We start from the raw sequence: 24334 nt of genomic DNA, 5'->3' as shown, positions 1-24334 counted from the left end.
TCTTGTAGCCCATTCCAGCCTTGTGTAGGTCTACAATCTTGTCCCTTATATCCTTGGAGAGCTCTTTGGTCTTGGTCATGGTGGAGAGTTTGGAATCTGATTGATTGCTTCTGTGGACAGGTGTCTTTTATACAGGTAACAAGCTGAGATTAGGCGCACTCCCTTTAAGAGTGTGCTCCTAATCTCAGCTCGTTACCTGTACAAAAGACACCTGGGAGCCAGACATCTTTCTGATTGAGAGGGGGTCAAATACTTATTTCCCTCATTAAAATGCAAATAAATTTATAACATTTTTGACATGCGTTTTTCTGGACTTTGTTGTTGTCATTCTGTCTCTCACTGTTCAAATAAACCTACCATTAAAATTATAGACTGATAATTTCTTTGTCAGTGGGCAAACGTACAAAATCAGCAGGGGATCAAATACTTTTTCCCTCACTGTATGTCATGGGTGTTAATTGACAGTGGTAATTGACAGTGGTAATTGACAGTGTTTGCCCCAAAAGTACACGGGTAAATATTGACACAAGAAATGAAACTCCGTATTTATTGAAAATATATTACAAAACATTTCAGCTCATAGATTTTGTTCCTTAAAAGAACCCAAAGTAATATTGTGTTCAGTTGCGTAATTATAAAACCTCTCATGGCACTGCAAGAGAATTCTGGGTGTAATAAATGATAATTCTGGGTATAACAAATGATAGTAAACCGTGATTATATATGTCTGTCATCGTCATCAGTTTACACAAAGTGCTACATACGTGACAGTTTGCCGATTAACTGGCGTTATATTTCCCCACAGTTGAATCTCGACGCGTTAAAATCCAGCGGCTTCCAGAAAACACCCAGAGCACAAACAACGGCCTGCGACTCTCGCCCATCGCTCTGCCTGTCGACGCGTCGACACGTGGTCATCGACACGTGGTCATTGATATGTCGTCACCGACACGTCATCGTCGATACATTGTCGTGAATACGGAGCCACAGACACGTTGTCACCGATACGTTGTCATTGATACGTTGTCGTCGATACATTGTCATCGATACGGTTATTCTTTGGTTCTTTCGGTAAAGTCACGTAGAAATAGAAAATATATGTAATTTATTCTTTTCTATTTCTACGTGACTTTACCGAAAGAACCAAAGAATAATTCCTGCAGTCACGAAAGCGCCAAATCAAGATCGATACGGTTGTCATCGATGCGTTGTCATCGATACGTTGTCATCGATACGCTGTCATCAATGCGCTGTCATCAATGCGTTGTCATCGATACGCTGTCATCAATGCGTTGTCATCGATACGCTGTCATCAATGCGCTGTCATCAATACGTTGTCATCGATACGCTGTCATCAATGCGCTGTCATCGATACGTTGTCATCAATGCGCTGTCATCAATACGCTGTCATCAATGCGTTGTCATCGATACATTGTCATCGATACGTTGTCATCAATACGCTGTCATCAATGCATTGTCATCGATACATTGTCATCGATACGTTGTCATCAATACATTGTCATCGATGCGCTGTCATCAATGCGTTGTCATCGATACGTTGTCATCGATGCGTCGCCGCCACCGCTGCGCCCGTCGCCTAGCAGTCCCGCACGTACGTGGCCGGGAAGATCCCGAGGCGGCCGTGGAGGCGGCCTTCCCACCAGTCGTCGCGGGACTTCGTGCGGGTCACCACGTCGATTCGCTCGCCCAACCCGAAGCTCAGGTCGCAAGGCAGCTGGCCTCTGAAGGGGCGCACCGCCACCACCGCCGCCGCCTGAGAGTCGCCGTCGGCGCCCCGGGACCACGACCCTGCGGACATCGCCGTGGTCATCCGACCGAGCGGGTTGGCGACGACGCACGGGCGCAGCGCAGCGCCTTTGGCGGCGCCTCGCCACGTGCTGCGACGGATCAGTCATGCACGTGGTTTTACTTCGACCGTGACGCGATTGGGGGTGCACAGAGTGATCGTTGCCCACCCCCCCCCCCTTTCCACTTCCCCATACTGGCAGATGAATGCCCGCTCGCAGGACAGTGCCGAGGTCGCATCGCGCAGCACCGAGACAGAGCTGCTACTGGGGGGGAGGAGGGGGGGTGCCCTTGCTGACGTGAAGACGAGATGCGCGAAATGCCGCGAGACGCGACGGCGTGAAGGGCGGTCTATACGATACACGTCACCATGCTGGTCGGTGCAGAGCGTAGACATCGCCGTATAGTGCAGTCCAACAGTGGCACGCTGACAACGGAGCCACGCAGCACCCGTTGTTAAGTATTGTATGGTGGTCGCCCATCCAAGCACGATCCATGCTCAAGTCTGCTCAGCTTCCGAGATCAGCCGGGGTTGGCGGGCGATTTGGCCACGAGCTGTGAGCAGCCCCCGATGACCGTTTGCAATAAGACATTTGAAGTGATGTCCATTAACCTGCATCGAATTAAGTTGGGGAAACTAAATAGGAAAGTTAATTCGTGTTGCTTCATGGAACCAAACCTCCCGAAGCCATGGTGAGCGTAATGAAATGCAGTGACATTATTAACAAGAAAAATCTAACGTGTTTTAATGTCCATGAGATCTGGCCGGGGTGGCACCGGGGCAGAGCTGCGACGTCTCGCCGGGCGGGAGGCTCGGCCCGTCCGAGGCGTCACCGACGCACCGAGTCAGGACGGCATCGCGCGAGATGCGCACAGGAAGAACGCATGGGCAGAAATAACTCACGGGCAAGAAGAACTCACGGGCAAGAAGAACACACGGGCATGAAGAACTCACGGGCAAGAAGAACGCACGGGCATGAAGAACTCACGGGCATGAAGAACTCACGGGCATGAAGAACGCACGGGCAAGAAGAACTCACGGGCATGAAGAACTCACGGGCATGAAGAACGCACGGGCAAGAAGAACGCACGGGCAAGAAGAACGCACGGGCATGAAGAACGCACGGGCATGAAGAACTCACGGGCATGAAGAACTCACGGGCAAGAAGAACGCACGGGCATGAAGAACGAACGGGCAAGAAGAACTCACGGGCATGAAGACCTCACGGGCAAGAAGAACGCACGGGCATGAAGAACGCACGGGCAAGAAGAACGCACGGGCAAGAAGAACTCACGGGCATGAAGAATGCACGGGCAAGAAGAACGCGCGGGCAAGAAGAACTCACGGGCATGAAGAACTCACGGGCATGAAGAACTCACGGGCATGAAGAACTCACGGGCATGAAGAACTCACGGGCATGAAGAACTCATGGGCAAGAAGAACTCACGGGCAAGAAGAACACACGGGCATGAAGAACGCACGGGCAAGAAGAACGCACGGGCAAGAAGAACGCACGGGTATGAAGAACTCACGGGCAAGAAGAACTCACGGGCAAGAAGAACTCACGGGCAAGAAGAACGCACGGGCAAGAAGAACGCACGGGCAAGAAGAACACACGGGCATGAAGAACGCACGGGCAAGAAGAACTCACGGGCAAGAAGAACGCACGGGCATGAAGAACGCACGGGCAAGAAGAACTCACGGGCAAGAAGAACTCACGGGCAAGAAGAACTCACGGGCATGAAGAACTCACGGGCAAGAAGAACACACGGGCATGAAGAACGCACGGGCAAGAAGAACTCACGGGCAAGAAGAACTCACGGGCAAGAAGAACTCACGGGCATGAAGAACTCACGGGCAAGAAGAACGCACGGGCAAGAAGAACGCACGGGCAAGAAGAACGCACGGGCATGAAGAACGCACGGGCTGGAATAACGCACGAGTAGCGCGGACGAGGAACCATTTGGTTTCGAGTCTCAGAATCTGAAAGCGGTGAGACTCAAACGAGAGTTTAGAGGTCAACCCATGTGAACATCATCATCATCATCCCATCGACGAGGGCCTATACAACAATAATCTTTTTGTGCGACGTCAAAAGTCGTCTTTCTATAGAGCAGCCTTTGATGGCGAAGCTTGATCCTTAAATGATCAAGTACTGTAGGTAAATACACGGCCTTGCTAACATGTCAAAGCAGCTCACCAGTTTTTTTTTCAAACATAAAAATACGGAAAGAGGTAAAGGCGCAGCCCTGCAATGTCTTGGCTCACGCCCTCACCAGACGGAGTTCTACAGTGCCTCGCCAGAGGACGTGTGGCCCACTCTTCTTCAACAGTGAAGAAGAGTGGGCCACGCTGTAAGTGGACAGAGCCGGGAGATTTCAGAAACTTGCCACTGACGTTTCAATCGCCACGCCGGGAATTCGAACCGGCCACCTCTGGATTGCAAGTGCAGTGTGATAACAATTACACTCTAATTACAGATATAAGAATGTAGCACTTAAAAAAAAGAATGGTATCTTATATCTGTGTGAATCGATCAAAGAAGATGATTTGCACGATAAAAAAAAACCCAATCCAATGTGCATATCTCGCAGACGGATAATTTACATCTCGGTGGGGGTGGTGGAATAACGGACAAACACGGATGGGTTTTAATGCTAAAATGATAATATTAACATTTAGTTTGAAAGACCTGGAGATTCCCGGCACAGGCCGGGACCCAAAGGGCAAGGAGACTGTTACGAGCTGCGCCGGGGTGGCATTTCCACGCGCGTAACAGGGAGGGCCACCCAGCGGCTAATGGATGAGCAACCCTCATCAACATGAAGCGCTCGCTGCCACGCGCACGCGCAAGCTCCCTCCGGCAACACTGCGCACGTGATGGTCCAGTGACAGTCGTGGCCTTTGGCTGTGAAGGCTTAATTTCAGAAGGTCAGCTCCACAGCGAGGGGAGGGAAACAACACCAACATAATACAGAGTAAGAAGAGCCTTGGCCACCGATACGCCGGCTGCGTTTCTTTCATATGCAAGCTATTAAAATAATCCTTCACCGGCCCCGGCAGAGTTTCTGGGAGGGTATAATAATGCCGAGCCATGGCCTCGATAACAACGAAAAAAACCCGCAGAGTGGCGCAAAACAACGGAGCGTGCAGTCAAGCGCCGGCCACCAACATGAACCGTCGCAAAGACGGTTCATGAACTTACAAGCAACGGCAGTGAATGGATACGGAAACCCAGACATTAATTAGTAACGTTTCTCTTCGGTTGCTTATTGATGCAACACGCCGTTGGGAGGTGGCTCAGAGGTCAGAGCACTGAGTGGGCACCGTTGAGGGCCTGGGTTCGAATCAGGGCAAGTGGCCTGCGACTAAACCGGCTTCTGAAGTGCAGCGGCTTTGACGGTCCCGGCACGGTCACCAAATGACCGCGCATAAAAACCAAATCGCACGCGCTTTGTTTTTGCACTTCACTTGCCTACATCTCAGCTCTGAGAATTGAAAATGTAGACTGTGGATAGGGAAAAAAAAACACTTAAAAAGGAGGTCACTTGAAAATAAAGATGCGAGCACCAAGCTCCATTGTCCTTCCCTTGGCGGGCCGCCAGCCTGCAGGTGGTGGACGCATTCAAGGCAGAGCCTGCGCAGACCTCACCCTCGCACGACGCCGGCTTTCATTTCGCCAAGTGATCTGTGGCAATCCAAAGACGCCGAAGCAACTTCCAACATATATACATTCTTTAAATTCAGAACAAAGACGCAATAGGCTTTCTTTTCAGAAGGGGGGGGGGGAGGAGGTAGGGGTTGGGACTCGGGAGAATGCGTCGAATGGAGGAGGCTGGCATTCACGTTTTTTTTGTCGCAGGCTCGCCTCCGCGCGCCGCCGAGGGTTTTGTCTGTCGTGACGCCTCTCTTCTGCGGGTTTTTGTTACAGCACAAAGGAGGCGAATTGTTCCTGCTCACAGGGTGCGCGCACGATCACAGTGGCGTGACCGCCGCCGCGTCCGGGTTTACCAAGACGCACCACCTACCCCCCCCCCCTCCCATGCTCCTCAAAGCAAAAAGCACGTAGGGTTGCTTCTTACGATATCCGGTCGCTGTGTGTATGTGAGCGGCCAGGTTTGGTACAAGATCATTCGCACCGCGCACAGGCTTGGGGTGCGCGTCTTATTTTCCAGAGGACGGTTTGTGGGCCCGCTGCAACGCTGGAAGGGTTTTGATGCTCGGGGATTCAGTCGGGCGTGGAACGGGAAGGGGCAGGGGACGGGGGGGGGCTGGGGGGGGACTGGAGGGTGTTCTCCCGATGATCGCTCCGTGACGACGCGCCCCGCGCACGTCACGCCCCCCCCGCCCCCCCCCCCCCCGCTCCGCTCGCCCACAGAGAGGAGCGCTCCCGTGGGTCCTTCACCCAAACTCGCGCCGCGTCCATCAGCGCCGCCTCTCGCTGCCGGCGTTAGCTCCGCTCGTCCTCCACGCGCGGTAAAGATGAGCTGAGATGAACTGCCTCTCGCTGCCGGCTTTGTATAGCAGCAACGCCTCGAAGGCAGAGCACAGCCTCGGTGGGGGACGGGGGAGGGGCGGGAAGCTGAATTGATGCCTTCAATGCCTCCCCCTGAATTTACAAAGTTCACAAATAATAACAAAACGTTCCGGCCCTTTGTCACTCCACTGACGGATGGACGAAGGTCTCCCCGTGTCCGCATGTCGAACTTCTTTCGCACCATACGTAGCCAACCCGCGCCACTCGGAGGCGGAGTGTCGGTCGTGACGTTTGCTTGACCGGACCTCGCCATGCCGGTCAGTGTGGGATGGCGATGTTGAGATGCCTTGGCTTCGTGGCCGGGAATCGAACTCTTCCGCCCATCCCAACTAAACTAAACATCTCAATAAACACCAGCTGCAGTGAATATAAACAGCGGCGCAAGTGCCAAGTGATGGGCCTTTAAAGACTTGGTGGGGGATGGGGGTGGGGGGTGGAACAGCGAGCGAGCGAGAGAGAGAGCGGCAATCCGCCGCTCGTGCAGGCACCGCGTGAGAGGGGAGATGAGGATCGAGGAGCTGCGAGGCGGCGGTGACCTCGGCGCCGGTGACCTCGGCGCCGTCTCCGGACATCCTCGCCGGGGCCGCCGGCGTGCCCCAACGCTGCGGCACGCCACGCCGGCTGTCCATTCACGCAAGTGCAGCGTCACGGACCGAGGGTGCTGCAGATTTATGGGGATTCTATTTTTAAATGTGTTGCTTTCAAATTATTAAATATATAGAGCATATACGCGCACGCACGCATACACGTAAGACGAAGCTCCCCTCCAACGTCGTCACGGCCAGCACCACGCAATTGTCTAAGCGACGCGTAGAGCCCCGCGGCACGTTTTCGGGTGAAACCGCGCCTTGTTCGGCACGACGTCCGACGTTTCGCCCCATCTGCTGGCGGCTTCGTGAGGAACCGACACGGGCGCTCGCGCGGCACTTGGCACGACCCGGAGAGCCGTACGGCCCTCTCGGCAAACAGCACCCCACGCAAGTCGGGAAAGCCTACGGCCGCTGGAAACGCCACGAAGCGAATTCAAAACGCACGTTCACTTTCACATCCGCCAAGTTTTCAGCGCGCCACACGGCCGCTTGGCGTGACCGAGGATAGCGTTTGAGCAGAGCACAGCGGTGCGGGTGGGAACACGGGGGAGTGAGGGGGTGAGGGGGTGAGGGGGTGAGGGGGTGAGGGCGTCGCGAGCGTGAGGCGCGGGAGTCCGGAGCGTGTTGTTTTTCCCGTGAGAGCTCCCCACTCACCCGACGACTTCTGTCGGACAGACTGCCACGCGGCCGGACGGCTCGCCTGCGAGCGCATGCTCTCCGTCTTCCTGGGCTGGGGCTGGGGAAACGGGTCCTTGTAAAGAGCACGCACGCACGCAGCTTGGACATGCATAATACATGCGGGTTCACAGATCCGTACGCCACGACGCTCGCATTCGTCAACATGAAAGCCCGCACTCCCACACGCTCGCGCGCATCCGCACGCACGCACACAAGCACACACGCATACAAGCACGCACGCACGCACGCACAAGTAGGGGCTCGGCGTTTGCGTGCCGGGGCCAAGAGTCGCGCCCCTTCGTGGTGCAACTCCGGGGTCGCCGGCTCTCGTGTGTGTGTCCTTGGGTTGTTTCTCATGATGTCCGACGTTTCGCTATACTTGCTGGGCGCAACTCCAGGAACCGATTCGAGCAGCTCACTTTCCTCCCACCGCTTACAGCGGCGGGCTGCTCGGCTAAGTTCCCGACGAAGCTGCCGAGGACGTGGAGAGAAACGTCGCGGTGCGATGCGAACGCAACACTTGGAGAGGCACGCAGCAGTCTCCGACTGATCTCACGCCTCACTGCCTTTCCCTTCATCAGGGCCTTGCCTCCCCACCAAACCTCTGCAGCCTTCTGCACCCCTAAGTCCCCTCTGCACCCTCCACTCCACAGATTCTGGCCTCCCCATTGCTCCCATGAACCTTTGCTCCACCACTGGTGGAGAAAACTCTGCCTGCCCCCACCTCCCCTACATCTCTCTGCTTTCAAGTCTCCCATAAAAACCCTTCCTTCTCAATCGTGCCTTCAGAACCCTTCAATCGCTTATTCCCTCCCCCCCCCCCGCCTTCGCTTGAGTGATTGAGGGAGTAAGTTAGTGAGTGAGTGGGCGAGTAAGTGAATAATGGGGTAGGTGAGTATGTGAGTGAGTGGGTGAGTGAGTGGATGATTGGCTCAGCGGATGAGTGAGTGGGCGAGTGAGTGAATGCGTAACCGAGTGGATGAGTCGGTGAGCAAATGGGTGAGTGAGTGGATGATTGGCTCAGCGGATGAGTGAGCGGGCGAGTGAGTGAATGCGTAGCCGAGTGGATGAGTCGGTGAGCGGGTGAGCAAATGGGTGAGTGAGTGGATGATTGGCTCAGCGGATGAGTGAGCGGGCAAGTGAGCGAACGCGCAGCCGAGCGGATGAGTCGGTGCGCAGGCGAGTGAGCGAGTTGCTTCTCTTTCCCTTGAAACCCCTTGCTCGGTCGGTCACCGTTCCCATCCCGATCCCTCGTCCGAAAAGCTTGTTAAGCTACGGTCGCGTCGTGGGTGCGTCGAGTCGGTGGCTCACTGGGACGTTTCGGCGGGACTTCTTGTGGGAGGTCTTCGTGGCCTCATGCAGCATGTCCTGGTCGGCCTCCATCAGGTAGTTCTCGAGCTGCTCGTACAGCGGCTCCGCCGCCTTGGGGGGACTCACGTCCCCCGCGAGGATCTCGCTGGCCCGCAGCTCGGCGCAGTAAAACCTGCGACGCGGAACCATCAGGCAACGTGGACATCGAGCATCGCGACGCCAAGTTCGGTTTGCTCCTCGATCTGGCCCAATTCCAGCTCCGAGAAGGAAAACATCACTTTGAGCTTTGCGCGACAAGATCCGATACAGGTACTCTGATACCTAGTCTCATGACACGTCATCGTTGTGGATATTTTGTTACATACAATAAAACATATATCGGAGGATTGAAAAGCTGCATGTGAACCCGTGGTCTCACGGTAGTATTTGAAGTGCAAGGCTGTCCAATTTTTATTTCACCACGTATGTGTGTATGTTGAACTTCTTTCCCACTGCACGTGGCTAACCGCGCTTATCGGAGGTGCGGGGGGAAGGACAACAAACTAAACACAAAAAGCAGTTGTAAAAACATTAGTTTTCAATCTAGATGATTTAAAAGTGCATAACTACTAGTGGCTTCCTCATATCAGAAAGGAAGAACGTTCCAGACGGCTATGCATACAAGAAGGAGCTCTGTAGAGCCCCTTCGAGAAGTTCAACAAAGACAAAGATCTCCCGTGTAGCCTTGGCAGACTGTTGAGGCAAGTGGTGTTAGCAAGCACCTATGATGGCCGGAACGGTACACGAGGGGGTGGGTGGCCAGCACCACGTCCGGCCGCCTTTGTCTCCCTAGTGGCGATGTTTACACTCCGCACCAGGTACTTATTTGAGGCTGATTCGACCTAGGGGAGGCCCAGGACCGGTTCAAATAATCATCACTGGTGTTGGCCGTGAGCAGGAATTGAATTCGGGTCGCCGGGTTCGTAGCGCAGCGCGTGAAACGCTACACTACCTTCAACACACACACGGCTGTTCGTTGCAATGTTTTGGCAACACCCTGGAATGGCTTTTGGCCATCGCTCACACCCACTTGCGATTGGCGTCTTTCCTCTCCACCAGGTAGGAGCCCTCCAGCGACACTCCGGCAAAGAGGCCACGAGACCGGCAGTAGGTGTACACCGCCGACGTGCTGCGCAGCGCCACGTCCGCCTCCGCATTCCTACGCACACAGGCAGGTGGGGGGGGGGGGGGGGGCGAGCTGAAACGTAATTCGCTCATTAATCTGCAAATTGGTCGATGAACCGTTCGTAAATACGCCGGGCGAAACGCGCGCAACGCTCCGCGCAAACACAGAGGTCGGCGCACGCGCGACCTCTCGGCGCCATGGCGCCATAATCCGGCGATGCGATGCGCGCCGCGCGTGTCGTTGCTCATTAGAATTACAGATAAATAATCCCACGCACGGCGGCGGCGGCGGCGGCGGCAAACGAGCGCTCTGCGCAGCTCCGAAAGGCACAGCCCTGCAAAATGTCCTGCTCGTGGCACTGCTGGTGGAACGTCCTCCACTCTAGCGAGCTCGAGAGAGCCATCTCATCTCAGGGGGCATTCGGCCTTCGCGTGCACTGTATGTCGAACGTATGTTGCACCGTATGTAGCCAGCCGTGCCGATCGGAGGTGCGGGGAAACACATCAAACTGAACACAAACAGCAGTTCTACTCTGCCGCGCCAGACAGACGTCTTGGAAGAGTTGGCAGTACCCACCAATTTAAACCCACCAATTGCAATCTGTCAGTAGACTGACTGTTGTGTAGCTAAATGTGCTTCCGGGTGGGCAGTGGTGCTGCACCGGGAGACTGAATCGAACTGACGACATCTGAATTGCAAGTCCAGTGCTCTGACTTTCACACCAGGGCATAATCTCTGTTGGCTGGGACACATTTAAGAGCGAAGTTTGACCCCAGAGGGGCGACTGACGTCAACATGAGGCTCTGCGGTCGCTACTGCATCAGGTATTGGCAGCACCAGGGCTTAAGACACGGCCCATGAATTGAATTGATAAAAATAAATTTGGCCTGCCACTTTCACAAGTAGCGGAGGGCCACACCGCCGCAGCACATACTGTGTCGAGGCTAGAGTTAGGCCCGTACCTGCCCAAGGGACCGATCGCCACCGTTAGGTTTCCTCCGAGCGTCACGTTGCCTCCTTTCGTGAACGCTTCCACCGACCGCTTCGTGTTGAGGATGATCACCAAGTCCGAGACCTGAGAGGCACGGCAACCCAGCAATTGAACTTTGTCGTGAACGTAACGAGCCAGTATTTTGTTGCCCACTGTCCCACCGCTTCGTGTGCTCATGAACTGGCAACATCGTGTCTCTTAACTCCCCTCCACGCACTCTCCACTCCAGCGGCTAAGGCTTTCTTTCCGAGGACCCGTTCGTCCTTCGCTCGGTGGGAGGTCACCCCTTCTCCTCTGCTGCCTCCAGGGTCTTGATCTCACTTCCCCCCCAGCCGTCCGTGCTGTTGACTCCCTGTCCCTGTTCGAGTCTGCCTCTGACCGATCGCCTCTCTCTCTCTCTCATGGGAAGTGAATGACTCATTAACCCTGAATGCCCGTGTTCCATAGTTTATGTCCAGCATCTTGAGACACGGTTGCATTTTGACGCTACAGATCAATGTGAATTGTGTAGTATTTATTGTACAACGTACCAATGTCAAGGTCAGTCGTTCACTCCCAACGCTTGCTTCGACTGAATATCGTTGGTTGCCAATGCGTTGCAAAAACAATCAGTTCAGTCGAAAGTAGAATAAAATAAAGTAATAATCATTTTAAAAAGCCATACTTAATTATGCAAAGATGCCTCACTGAATCTCTACATAGTAATTTTTTCACCAAAGTTTCTGCTTGCGGATTTTTGCCAAAAAAAGAAAATTCTGCTTAACGAGTGTTGTTGCACACAGTGTACATCATCGCCTGCTGCACATGAATGCAAATCTTCCCCCCCCCCCACTCTCGCACCCCCACCACCCCTCCCTACCTCGACGCCAATCTCGAATCCTCCGCCAAGCCCAGCGATGCCGATCGCCGACGGAGCCGACCAGCCTGGAACGCAAGGCCACACGCACGCCCCCGTTAGTCGCACGCACGCAGACAGGGTTAGCACGTCACAGATTCCTCCACCCACGTCAAGGACCTGGCTACGAGATGGACCGCACTGTCCCATCCACGCCGCGTACTTTCACCACCACCATCCCCCTCGGTTTCTACTTCTCACCCTCCCGCCGTCTCCCTTCTACCAACTCCCTTGGCCCTCTCTCGCTCCAAGCAGCCTCATTGCCTCCGAATGATTCCACCCCCATGCCATGGTGCCGCCCGCTGCTGACTGCTTTGGCGCTTGGTACCCTGCGGTGCCCCGTCCTCAGCGACCATCAATTAACAATCACGGAGAGCGATGCAACAGCTGGGGAGCGCGCTTGGACCCGGTGACCCCCCCCCACCCTCCGACTCCCGCCCCCTCCGCATTGACCGCACGACGGCTCTCTGTCATCGCGCCTGGGGCGGCATCGCTGTACGAATTTCACCAAGCGCCTCGCGCATCGCTCTGCTGCGTTGCCAGTTTTGCTCCGCGTCTTTTTATTGAATCCCCGTTTGGCGACACGCTCGGGGGTGTCACGCCCCCCCCCCCCCTCCCCTCCGAGCCACCCATCACGATTCCCGGGGCGCGTGTGCGGCGACATTCGCGTGATGTCGCTGGTGCCGTGCGGTAAACACGGACACGGCCCGCGATCGTGCGTGCTCGGGACATCACTCGTCACCACCGATTTTAGCCATGGCCGGGAATCAAACTCAGGCCGCCGGATTCGTAGTGCGCTTGTCTAATTATTGTGCACCGCCCACTCACCCCCTGTGGATAACTACGCCGTGTGGCAGTTGAAACAATGGGAGAGCTTCTTAAATTCCCCTGCCTCTGTCCATCCAGCAGTATGTGTATATGCAGTGGGAAGCGGTATTGTAGTGGTTAAAGCGCTGCACTACGTTCCCAGCCACCCGATATTTGAACCAGTCCTGGGCCTCCCCTAGGTGAACTCAGCCGTAAATTAGTACCTTGTGTCATGCGTAAACATTGCCACTCGGGAGACAAAGGTGGCCGGGCAGGGGATCTTTGTCTTTTATACACTGTATATATACGTATGGGTAGTCCATACGAATTATGACCTGTGGATTGCAAATTCCACGAGGTACTCAGGTCCGTGCAGGCTTTGCGAGTTTTACACAAGCCTTCGCAAACCAAAGAGTGTCGACATGCGCCTTCCTTCAGCTTGAATACAATTTGTGCGCGAGGGGCAATCGGTATATCTTGGGGGGGAAAATAACGAGAGCTAAAATAGGTTTGCGTTGGTGCGCTACATTTGCAGACTTGTGGCTGTTTGGCTTATTTTTAAACCCAATCTTTACACATGAAACACATTAGCGCAATATTAAATTGTCAGCAGAGATGACTACTATTTCACAGAACACTCTATATTGAAAAAAACAATAAACATTGTGGATGTGCACATTTGTGATATTACATTCTCCTAACTTTTTGGCATCCTCTCCCTTATGACTCGTGTATTAAAGTGCCTCTTTAGAAGAAGTAAAAAAAGTAAATATAGATTTCCATGACGCACTTTTGTTTGTCTTATCTAATTTTTGCTTTAATGATTCACTCCGCTCTATTTGCTCACAGTAACATAATGGCCCACCGCACACTCAAAAGATGACGAATCAGTAATTGGTGGCTGAAAAGACGGTGGTCACCACATCGCGTGGCGCTTTTGGATGCGCTTCTGTGGCCTTCTGGAATGCTCTTCCTACCAATATTAGGAAGCCACTGCAGCTATGCATTTTTAAATATTCTAGATTGAAAAGTCACTTCTATAAAACTGCTGTTTGCGTTTAGTTTGCTGTCCTTCCCACGCAGCTTCGATTAGCACGGTTGGCGATGTACGGTGCAAAATAAGTTCAACACACATACTTACTGAACTAGGTAAAGGCTAAGCCCTGCAACGTCCTTACTCTCGCCACAGCCTCCACTAGAGGGAGTCCAAGAGAGCCCCCTCTCTTCCACGCTGTTCTGTACCCATTTACACTGTCAGGTGGTGGTGGTGGTAGTAGGATGTAAGAATGTAATGCAAATAGCCATTTAAGAAACGCAAATTCGTGCTGGAAGCAACAAACGCGCAGCAATGCCGTCTCTTCACGCTGTGTTCATTAAACTCATGCTACCGGCTTCTCTGTGAAGTTTCTTGTAACACGACCCCAACTGGTTGATGCATGAACTGGCACAGGCGGTCACAGCCTGAACATTACCGAACATCACCGAACATCATCGAACATCACCGAACATCACCGAACATCACCGACCTTATCGGCACGGCGCGAGCCAGAGTCCCTAGCTTTTGAGGAAACCGGCATTATTTTTCCCGTGTTTGCCGTCTCTCAGCATGTCAGGCGTGGTCTGCCACAGGGATTCCTTCAGCACCAGAGATAGCGTCGTGCCAGTGTCGACGTTCCCTAGCTGCAGGAATCTGACGCATCTGAATGTGGGGGAGCGGCGGTGGTAGCGGTTAGCGCTACGCTGCGCTACGAACCCGGCGACCCGAGTTCGATTCCCGCTCACGACCGACACCGGTGGCGATTATATGAACCGGTCCTGGGCCTCCCCTGGGTCGACTCGGCCTCAAATGAGTACGAAGATGGCCGGGCGTGGTGCTGGCCACGGGGGGGGGGGGGGGGGGGGTCTTTGTCTTTGTCTTTGTCTCCTGGTCGACTGCGTGGCACAACACCGCAGCTTGACTGACGATCAATCCGGTGTCCACACGCCCGAAACCTAGATTGCCAGATGTGCCATTGACTGGCGTTGCGTCAGAACTGATGGTCCTGGCTACGGCAGCGTTCTTCATTGCAAGGCCAGCGGGCCACTGGCAGCACCTAGTGGCCTTCAGTGCGGCCCCTGGCGTATGGCTCCCGACAATACATAAACGGTGAAAACAAACGGCCTATCATCATCGTGCTGCTGTCAAATGTGTGGCGGCCCCCTCTGAAAATGAGTGAAGAACACTGGGCCACAGGGATGAAAACGACAGCTGATGTGCCGGTTCTCAGGTCACCATCTCCACAGAGAACTCCAGTGGGCGCTACACCCCAGCACGGGAGCCCAACTCTTTGAGGATGGCCCCTGACTTGAACGGGAGCTACACCACTCTTGATGTGGATGCTGGGATATACTGGAAGGGCATGGGAGGCGATGGTGAGAAGAAAAAAATAGTTTCGGGCGGAAAGCGGGAGTTATGGTGCGAGGTGAGGATGTGTTTTTCCGTTTCAGTCCCCTCTACAACCACATCTTTGGGTTTCGGTGATAAAAAAAAACGGAGTAACTGATGAGTAAAGCTTCCGAAGGCAACGGCGGCTTGACAGAACGCTGGGGGTGAACGGCAGAGCAGGTCAAGTAAGGTTTGTCTGCGAGTAGGAGGGCTGTGGGTTTAGGCGAATGCCGATGAGCAACAGCAGACCACCACCAAGGCACTGGCTGATGGCCAGCAGGGACCCCTGGCCAATATGGCCGGCCAGAGAGCGCAGACGCGATGGTACACCGTGGCAGATGACCGCCAAGCCACAACCACGAGTGAGATACTGTACGCCGTGCAAACAGGGTGCTACCTGGCCCAGATGGATTCATGCAAGGCTGGAGCGCAGCACAGGGGTGCCAGACATCAACAGAGTTGGTTGTGGTGAGACCACGCCAGCTCCCACTGGCGATAGGCAGAGTAGCGCAGGGCCCAGGGTAAACCAGAGAATGGAAGTAGAGCCAGAAACCACAACAAGGCATGTTGACAGGCACGCGAAGGCCGGCCCACGATGTGATCCTAGGCCGTGGGTCGAGCGGTGTTGTAGCTACGAGGGACGTGGAGTCGTGGACAACGCGATGCCAACGAAGCCAACGAAGCCAACCCGTCAGAAGGGCGTCAGCAGCGGTGACGTGCAATAGGCGAGGTCACCGAGCCACTCCCAGGGCAGTAAGCGGCACGCGAGAACCGACTAAAAGCCACGCACGCGGCGGAAGAGCATCCCGCACGGGCGGCGAGAGCAGCGACGCAGCGCCCGGAGATGTGGTGGGTCACTGGTGGCAACAGATGATGGTTGGTAAAGACGTGCAGCCAGGGCCAGCAGAGGCTACTTCCTCCAGCAGGGGTTCAGGGGCAATAGAGCGGCACAGCGGCGGGCACACCGGGGGCAGTCGAGCGACACCCGCGGGAATTGGGTGGCCTACCAGCAGAGATCCACCAGCGGCACAGCAGAGGCACGCCAGGGTCAGCAGACCAGGCAGCAGCCACCAGCGTGGAGCAAGGAGTTCCGGGAGGCCGAGGCACTCTGTTTTCGGGCCCAGGTGCGAGCGCAATCCAACGTGGGCCCCGCAGGCTACGGGTCAAGGCGTGAGGGCACTGGGCTACTCTGGCAGCAGTGAGCCGCTGGCCAGGGTGGAGATAAAATGTGAGCGGAGTGCAGAACAAAGCAGAGAAGGAAGAAAGAGGAAGTGAAAACAAGCAAAGGAGAGCCAAAGAAGAAACAAAGATCGAAGGATACAGTTGGAGCAAGAACAACAACAACTACAGGCAGCTGAACGAAGCTTGAGCAGGGAAAGCGAGAGGCGAGTGCAAGATGCCGGGCGGCGGAGCGCCAATGAACGGCAACGGAGCCAGCCGTAGCGACGCCGCACTCCTCCCTGGCCCTCGTTTCAACCGCCGTGCCGGGGATCGAAGACAACCTGACATTGTCCGTATTGCGTTGCTGAGCCACTGTAGTCATAGACAAAAAACTTTGCAGGCAAGCAGCAGCCAGCGTGCACGGCTACGATCCGGATAGCCGCCGGGTTGCACCCAACGACGTGTGGGCCAACCCTTGCAGGCACATAACAGATGGTGCAGCGTGAACATTTCTCATAGGAGGAGAGCACTTTGCCTGCCGCGGTGGGAGAGCACTTTACGCACCGGAGACCTTTACCCTCCATCATTGTTAGCATTGCTCGGTTTATTTTAGACTCGCGCGCACGAGTGTACAGATGCCTCGGCCTCGTGCCCACGGCAGTGATTAAAAGGAGGGGGAACACGGGGGAAATTAGTTCCATCGTGGCCCTTGATGATTATCATCACCATCATCAGTCATAGTCAATCCACTGCTGGATGAAGGCCTCCCCAAGCCATCACCATCTCTCACGATCCTGCGATTTAATAGCCACCTAGCACCTGACATGGACTGATTCCGTAATTGTTTGACAGTCATTCTTCTTGACCACCGGCCACCATCAGCACTGGCGATGTGTCTTGCCCAACCATGCTTACTTTTCTCAACGGTTTGAAAGATATCTTTAAATACACAATTGGAATTCATAGAGCATCCCAATGTGACTGCATCTCAAGATGCTGCACAGAGACAGTGGCCTCATTTATTTCGTCGACATCAACAGGCAGTTACAGGCAGAGGAATAGCAGAAGTCTTAGAGCCTGAACTTGAACAGGGACTGGGAATCGACAGCACGGATGGCTGAGGAAAGGAGGTTCCAGACAATTGGGCCAGCAGAGGAGAATGAGCGACCTCCTGCTGAGCAAAGGTTGACAAAAAGGACGTTTTTTTTAAATTAATACATTTTACCTGGATAATCCCTCGTGACAGGGCATCTTATTTGTCAGGGTGTGCAGGGTTTTACAGAATCGTACCCATTCGGGGGAATACAGAGGCAATGTTTGTACCATAAGCACCCGTAATACTATATTGATGGGACCTTTTTGCCAGTATCAAAGTGATGAAAACATAAGAATGGGTTTTACCCTTTCTGGCAATAAATTAGATATCAAGTCTGCACGAACCACACATATTCGTGGCAAAACATGCCAACAAACATGCTCTGATAATATATGCATGTAACTGCTCAACCCGAGCTTTTCATACTTTGATATTTGCATTGCCTTTGCACCGTTCGCCTTCTGCCATTCTGTGGGCTAACGCTGGTGAGCCAAGGCAAAGCATACATTCATGCCACAAGTGCCGTGTGTGGTTAAAGCAGACTTGATGCCTTGCAATAGGTATCTATTTGTGTTTGCACATCTTAACAAGCGTGATACTAATAATTATATAATTACTACGTATCTTCAAATCAAGATTACTACGTATCGCTTAACCTTGCACACAGACGGCTAGATGGATGGATATTTGTTTGACGGAGGGGGCTGCCCCCCTTCTGTGCCCTCCCATCTTGGAGCACAGTTCTACCCGGTATGACAATCCACTGTACCCAGCAGGCCTCAGGAGCATCATTCCTCGCTTCCTTCAAAACGATTCTCGAGCAACGAGCCGATGCTCACCTCCCATCTACAGCGCTTGCGCCAGCGGTGGAGATTCCGCGTTCCTAGGGCGGGGACGAGTCGACCCATAGGACAACCACCGTTTGACTCCCCACAAAGCAGTACTTGTTGTATTGCCCCCGAAGGGATGATGGGCTGAGCCAGGGGTCGGTAGCCGTCTCATATTCACATGTGTTGCAAATCTTGAAACATGAAAGTTTTGTTCGCAAAAAAAAAAAAATCCAAAGAAATGGCTCTTCTTGGTATTTTGGTTGCTGAGCCCCTGGGCTGAGCCAACTCCCAGCCGAGATGTGAACTCACAAACCCTCCGGCTACGAGCCGCTCGCTCTACTGCGGAGAAGCTACCTGGCCGGCGCCGATGCCTTCTCAATCTTGAGACTAAGCACCTGTGTGAGGTTGCCTAATTTGTGTGACTCCCCATTTGTAACGGCAGTGGAGGCACTCAGGGAAACATCTGCTGCAGGCTCCGGGGAGCCACTGCACAGCACTTGAAGTACGACAATGAGTGCGCAGCGGTAGACGTGAACACACGAGGATGTGTCTGCAGCCAAGTATAAGATCAATGCGGAGAGGGACTCTCTAGCTGGTTAAGTGCCGGGCTTCTTACGAACTTAATGTTGTCACCGAAACACGGCAGCACCTGAAGGATGGCCAGTTCTTTATGATCCTGGAGTCCCAGACTGAAGCTGCACAAGGGAACCCAAGCACACGGGCAAGAGCCCACGGAGACCGATGATATCTCATCTCCGCTGACACATCCGAGCCGTGCCGGGACCGTGGACGGATCGCCGGCCCGGCCGGCGCGTATCAGGAGGTGCGGGTTTCAAACCTCGGTTGGAAAAGCGTAAAAAAATAAATAAGAGGCATGCATCAGCAGAATGATTTCCGGGTGAGTCGCAGCGAAGAGGGGCGCACGCACGTACCACCGCCGGGCAGCCGAGCGATCACGATGCCGCTGCCTCCCCGCGCCGTCACGAGGAAGCCCAGCTTGAACACGGAGAGGATGGCCAGCCCATTGGCCTTGGCGACCACGTGGGCTGGGGACAGAATGAGAGGACACACGAGCACACAAACGCACACACGTGCACCGTCACATTCAATAAAGTCGTTTATATCTCTTGGTCTCCGATGTGTCTTCGGGCTGTGCCACGTGTTGCATGTACGTTGAACTTATTTCGCACAGCACGTAGCCAATCGGGCTAATCAGAGGTGCAAAGATTTCAAGCGAAATTTCAACCATCGTGTTGTTCAGCAAGGCGAACAATCTTTTACGTGCCCAGAGATATTTTGAGGGGAGATTATATCCTGAGGAATGAAGGACTAGACGCGATGCCTGAGGAATGAAGGACTAGACGCAATTCCTGAGGAATGAAGGACTAGACGCGATTCCTGAGGAATGAAGGACTAGACGCGATTCGACCCGACAAGACATCAGAGAGCTGTACAGCGCAGCGGAGAAAAGCTGCATAGCAATGTATGCAAACCTTGTTTAGGCCTTGTCTAAACCTTGTCTAGACCTTGTCTAGACCTTGTCTAGGCCTTGTCTAGATAAGGTCTAGACCTTGTCTAAACCTTGTCTAGACCTTGTCTAGACCTAGTCTAAACCTTGTCTAAACCTTGTCTAGACCTTGTCTAAACCTTATCTAAACCTTGTCTAAACCTTGTCTAGACCTAGTCTAGACCTTGTCTAAACCTTGTCTAGACCTTGTCTAAACCTTGTCTAGACCTTGTCTAAACCTTGTCTAAACCTTGTCTAGACCTTGTGTAAACCTTGTCTAGACCTTGTCTAAACCTTGTCTAGACCTTGTCTAGACCTAGTCTAAACCTTGTCTAGACCTTGTCTAGACCTAGTCTAAACCTTGTCTAAACCTTGTCTAGACCTTGTCTAAACCTTGTCTAAACCTTGTCTAGACCTAGTCTAGACCTTGTCTAAACCTTGTCTAAACCTTGTCTAAACCTTGTCTAGACCTTGTGTAAACCTTGTCTAGACCTTGTCTAAACCTTGTCTAAGCCTTGTCTAAACCTTGTCTAGACCTTGTCTAGACCTTGTCTAAACCTTGTCTAGACCTTGTCTAAACCTTGTCTAGACCTTGTCTAAACCTTGTCTAGACCTTGTCTAAACAAGTAATATCTCGTTTAAATCACTGAAATAAAAGTTATTCGGGAATTATTTTTTGCATCTAACTTTGGCCACTTCATTCGAGTCGTGACTACTCTCAAAGGTGAAATGCTTCCAATATTAAGTTGGATGCTGACCTCGCACAATCAGGACTAACATATACTGCCACATGTAAATACCGTATACAAAAGTGATTTGCTTCTCGAATGATAATATTCAGGCAGAGTGCATCTCCTGCTGTTATCCCTGAGCTGGTGGTGGCAATTCTGCGTTCCTCTGGCTGGGGCTGGAGAAAATATGAGTAGGACACTCACTGTTGGCTTCCCCACATAGTGGTACTTATTTGATCGACCCTGGAGGGATGATGGGCCGAGTGAACCTCCCAACACAGGATTTGAACACGCAACCCCCCGACTGTGAGGCGCTCGCTCACCACGATCGGGAATTAATCACGGGGGCCGAGGGCGGTGGCTTTACCAGGGATGATTTTGTCCGGGCCATTTCTTGCCGAGATCTGTGTGAATTCACGCAGGATCTTGGCTGCCTTGTTGGCCTCAGACCTGAGGTTGCACGGCAGAGGATTGTTCACTGGGCAGACACAGAGCACACTGGTCAAGACATCTCAACAAATCCCGATAAGTGTTAATTTCAATACAGAAACTCACCAGGGGTTTAATTATACAGAGATCAATATTAATTTACCCAGGTCACCCTTACAAAAGGGGCAATGTTCCATTTGTCCAAATGAGTTAATTTCATCTCCTGGTCAAATAGTTATCAAGTTTAAAGTTTCTAGCTGTTGTTCAAACAGATGCGAACTCAAGGAAATATCAGGATGAGTCGCATTTGCGAGCGACTGGCCTGCGTCACCAAAATGACGAAGGCAATGATAACATGGCAACATGTAGCCAGTAGACAGGAAATCGGAAAGAACTTGCGTTGAGGAATAATTCAAAAACAGTGTGCAAACAAAACGAGGATGAGGGACTGATTAATCGATTCATGTGAATAACAAACGAAGCTTTGGTTCCATCAGACGGACCAGACATCACAGCATCGAGTGGTTAGCGTCCTGTGCTATGAATGCGGTCATCGAAATACAATTTCCCCAACAATGACCAGCGCAGTGAAGTATGGTCAAACAACTCATCGATACGGCGTGGGGTGAGGCGTCCTCCACCACAAATATTAAGACTCACAATTTTATTATAATTTTCCCAAGCGGTCCTTTCCATGGGAATGTGGAAGTTCCACCGCTGGCTTTGGATCAATTAGCCGATATTCAGTGCAGTACTTTAATTAACATTTGAAGGTCACTTGTTAATCAAGGACTTAGGGACGTCAAGCACCTACAATGACAATAGTTTAAAGCGATTTGAAGCATGTTTTTTTGGGGGGGAGCAGAGCTTTGTGACGTCGTCCAAAATCGCGTGACGTCATTTATGGACGGCCCCTTAATTACCGCGACTGCTGCGCCGAGGCTCGAACAAGCAGCTTCCGGACCACGAAAGATGGATGAGTCATTGTTCCTCGAGTGACAAAAGTGTCCGAGCTAAGATTCGATTGGCTCCGTGACACGGAAATCGGCGTCGGAACTCGTCCGCGCAAAGGTATTTTTTTTGTAAACGTCACAGCCCCCTTTTGTCGATCCACTGCTGGATGAGGGCTCTTCCCACATTTCGCCACGCTGCCTCCCGAGTCGTGCGGGTGGCAGTGAACCATTCGCGCTGCTCCCCGCATTTTTCGCTGGCACTTGTCGCAAAACACGCGGCCAAATCCCAAAACACGTGGCCAAATCCCAAAACACGCGGCCAAATCCCACAGACCTCTCCGCGGAGGGCTGCGACGCCGACGTGGACGAGCGGCACCCCTGGTCGCGTGCAGCCCGTGAGTTCGCTACCTCTGGGGCTCAAAAGCCTGGCTCTGGCCCCCGACACCGGGGGCGCGCGTTCCGGGTTGCGTGGCCACGCGCAAGGCGCGTTCCTGCGGCCTCGGAATGCGATGATGCCATCTCGGAAACGTGAATTGTCTGTAAGGGGTTAGGGGGGGGGGCGACTCGAGTGTCGTGTCACGGCTGTACCGTCGTTTCGCGTTCTCAACCGACCCCCATGTCGCACGCCCGTCGCGTTAATGAGTGTGGGTGTTAGTTACCCTCTGGTTTAATCACCAACACTCTGTGCGCGCGTGTGTGTCTCTGTGTGTGTGTATTTGTCTCTGTGTGTGTCTTTGTCTCTGTGTGTGTCTGTGTGTGTGTGGATCTGTGTGTGTGTGGATCTGTGTCTTTGTCTCTGTGTGTGTGTGTCTCTGTGTGTGTGTGTCTGTGTGTGTCTTTGTCTCTCTGTGTGTGTCTGTGTGTGTGTGTGGATCTGTGTGTGTGTGTTAGGGCTGATCGCTGCTGTGACTCTTACATTACACAGCCCCGACCTACATCGCTTCACTGCACACACGGGTATCGGGGTTACACGCATACACGCGGGTACACTGGGACAGGCGGGTACACTGGGACACGCGGGTACACTGGGACACGCGGGTACAACACAGACACAGGCTGATACCGGTGTAGACTTACTTTAGTCTAAGGCAACGCGGACAAGATTCAAGAGGCGGTCGCGTTGAAGATTTCGTGGTTACCGCGCCCGCGTGTCTAATTCCGTGTTCTCGCCTCACCTGGCCAGGTGAGGGCGTAGGTGAGTCCCAGTGGGAAGGGCGTCCCGTGGAATGAACCACGTCACCTTTGTTCCACTTGGCCACCGCGAAGCGCACGGAAGTGGCTCCCTCTCGCAGGCACAGCAATGCGAGCTCAAGCCCCATGAGGCTTGGGGGGCTGAATGGAGATCAAAATAACTCGCAAACAAACACCTGGCTGTGGAAGACCCAACGAAGAAAGTCCCCTGGGGGTTTGGTCTCCCACGAAGCTCACGGTCCACGCTCAACCGCATCCCCTGCACAAACCGTGGCAGTCGATGCGGGTACCCGAGGTACAAATGGAAAATTAAAACAATCTCCAGCAGTGGTGCGACTGTGGTCATCCAGAACAGGGACCGTGCAACTTATTTAACGAGGCAATGCCCCGATCCACAAATACGAAGGAGACATCGCAGCGATGCACTCCGCCACTGCTCCTGACGCAGCCAGATTTGTGGTCGCCTGATGAAGCTAGTTGTAATTACTGGCGAAACGTCGTACTCAGATTGTGAATGTTGTGGCTTGGCTCTCCAACACACCGGTGATGCTGTACTAGTATACTACACTATACACTACACTATACACTACACTATACACTACACTATACACTACACTATACACTACTATACACTACACTATACACTACACTATACACTACACTATACACTACACTATACACTGCACTGTACACTACACTGTACACTACACTGTACACTACACTATACACTACACTATACACTACACTATACACTACACTATACACTACTATACACTACACTATACACTACACTATACACTACACTATACACTACACTATACACTTTACACTACACTATACACTACACTATACACTACACTATACACTAGTGCTGTACTAGTATACTACACTATACACTACACTATACACTACACTATACACTACACTATACACTACTATACACTACACTATACACTACACTATACACTACACTATACACTGCACTGTACACTACACTGTACACTACACTGTACACTACACTATACACTACACTATACACTACACTATACACTACACTATACACTACTATACACTACACTATACACTACACTATACACTACACTATACACTACACTATACACTACACTTTACACTACACTATACACTACACTATACACTACACTATACACTAGTGCTGTACTAGTATACTACACTATACACTACACTATACACTACACTATACACTACACT

At 52.8% G+C, this 24334-nt stretch overlaps 1 protein-coding gene across 1 annotated transcript; it reads right to left on the bottom strand.

The window, feature by feature from the left end:
* Positions 1 to 520: 520 nt before the first annotated feature.
* On the bottom strand, positions 521 to 24334 carry SH3YL1 (SH3 and SYLF domain containing 1). The gene is made up of 9 exons (XM_032961814.2): positions 22991 to 24334; positions 20899 to 21009; positions 19226 to 19339; positions 11939 to 12003; positions 11051 to 11163; positions 9993 to 10121; positions 8924 to 9095; positions 7589 to 7670; positions 521 to 1809 (listed from the first exon to the last, which is right to left on the bottom strand). Coding segments are annotated over exons 1-9 (999 nt in total). The 5' UTR covers positions 22992 to 24334; the 3' UTR covers positions 521 to 1597.

The sequence above is a fragment of the Petromyzon marinus genome, chromosome 27, assembly GCF_048934315.1.
Source record: "Petromyzon marinus isolate PM22_M1 ecotype Great Lakes invasive population chromosome 27, UKy_Petmar_22M1.pri1.0, whole genome shotgun sequence".
Taxonomy (NCBI): Eukaryota; Metazoa; Chordata; class Hyperoartia; order Petromyzontiformes; family Petromyzontidae; genus Petromyzon; species Petromyzon marinus.
This window is presented reverse-complemented; position numbering and strand designations above follow the sequence as displayed.

Coding starts and splice junctions, on each gene's coding strand:
- SH3YL1 (XM_032961814.2), bottom strand. Junction 19,340..20,898: donor CCCGGACAAAATCATCCCTG/GTAAAGCCACCG, acceptor TTCTGTCCCCAG/CCCACGTGGTCGCCAAGGCC. Junction 10,122..11,050: donor GCGATCGGTCCCTTGGGCAG/GTACGGGCCTAA, acceptor CTGTGTGCGTAG/GAATGCGGAGGCGGACGTGG.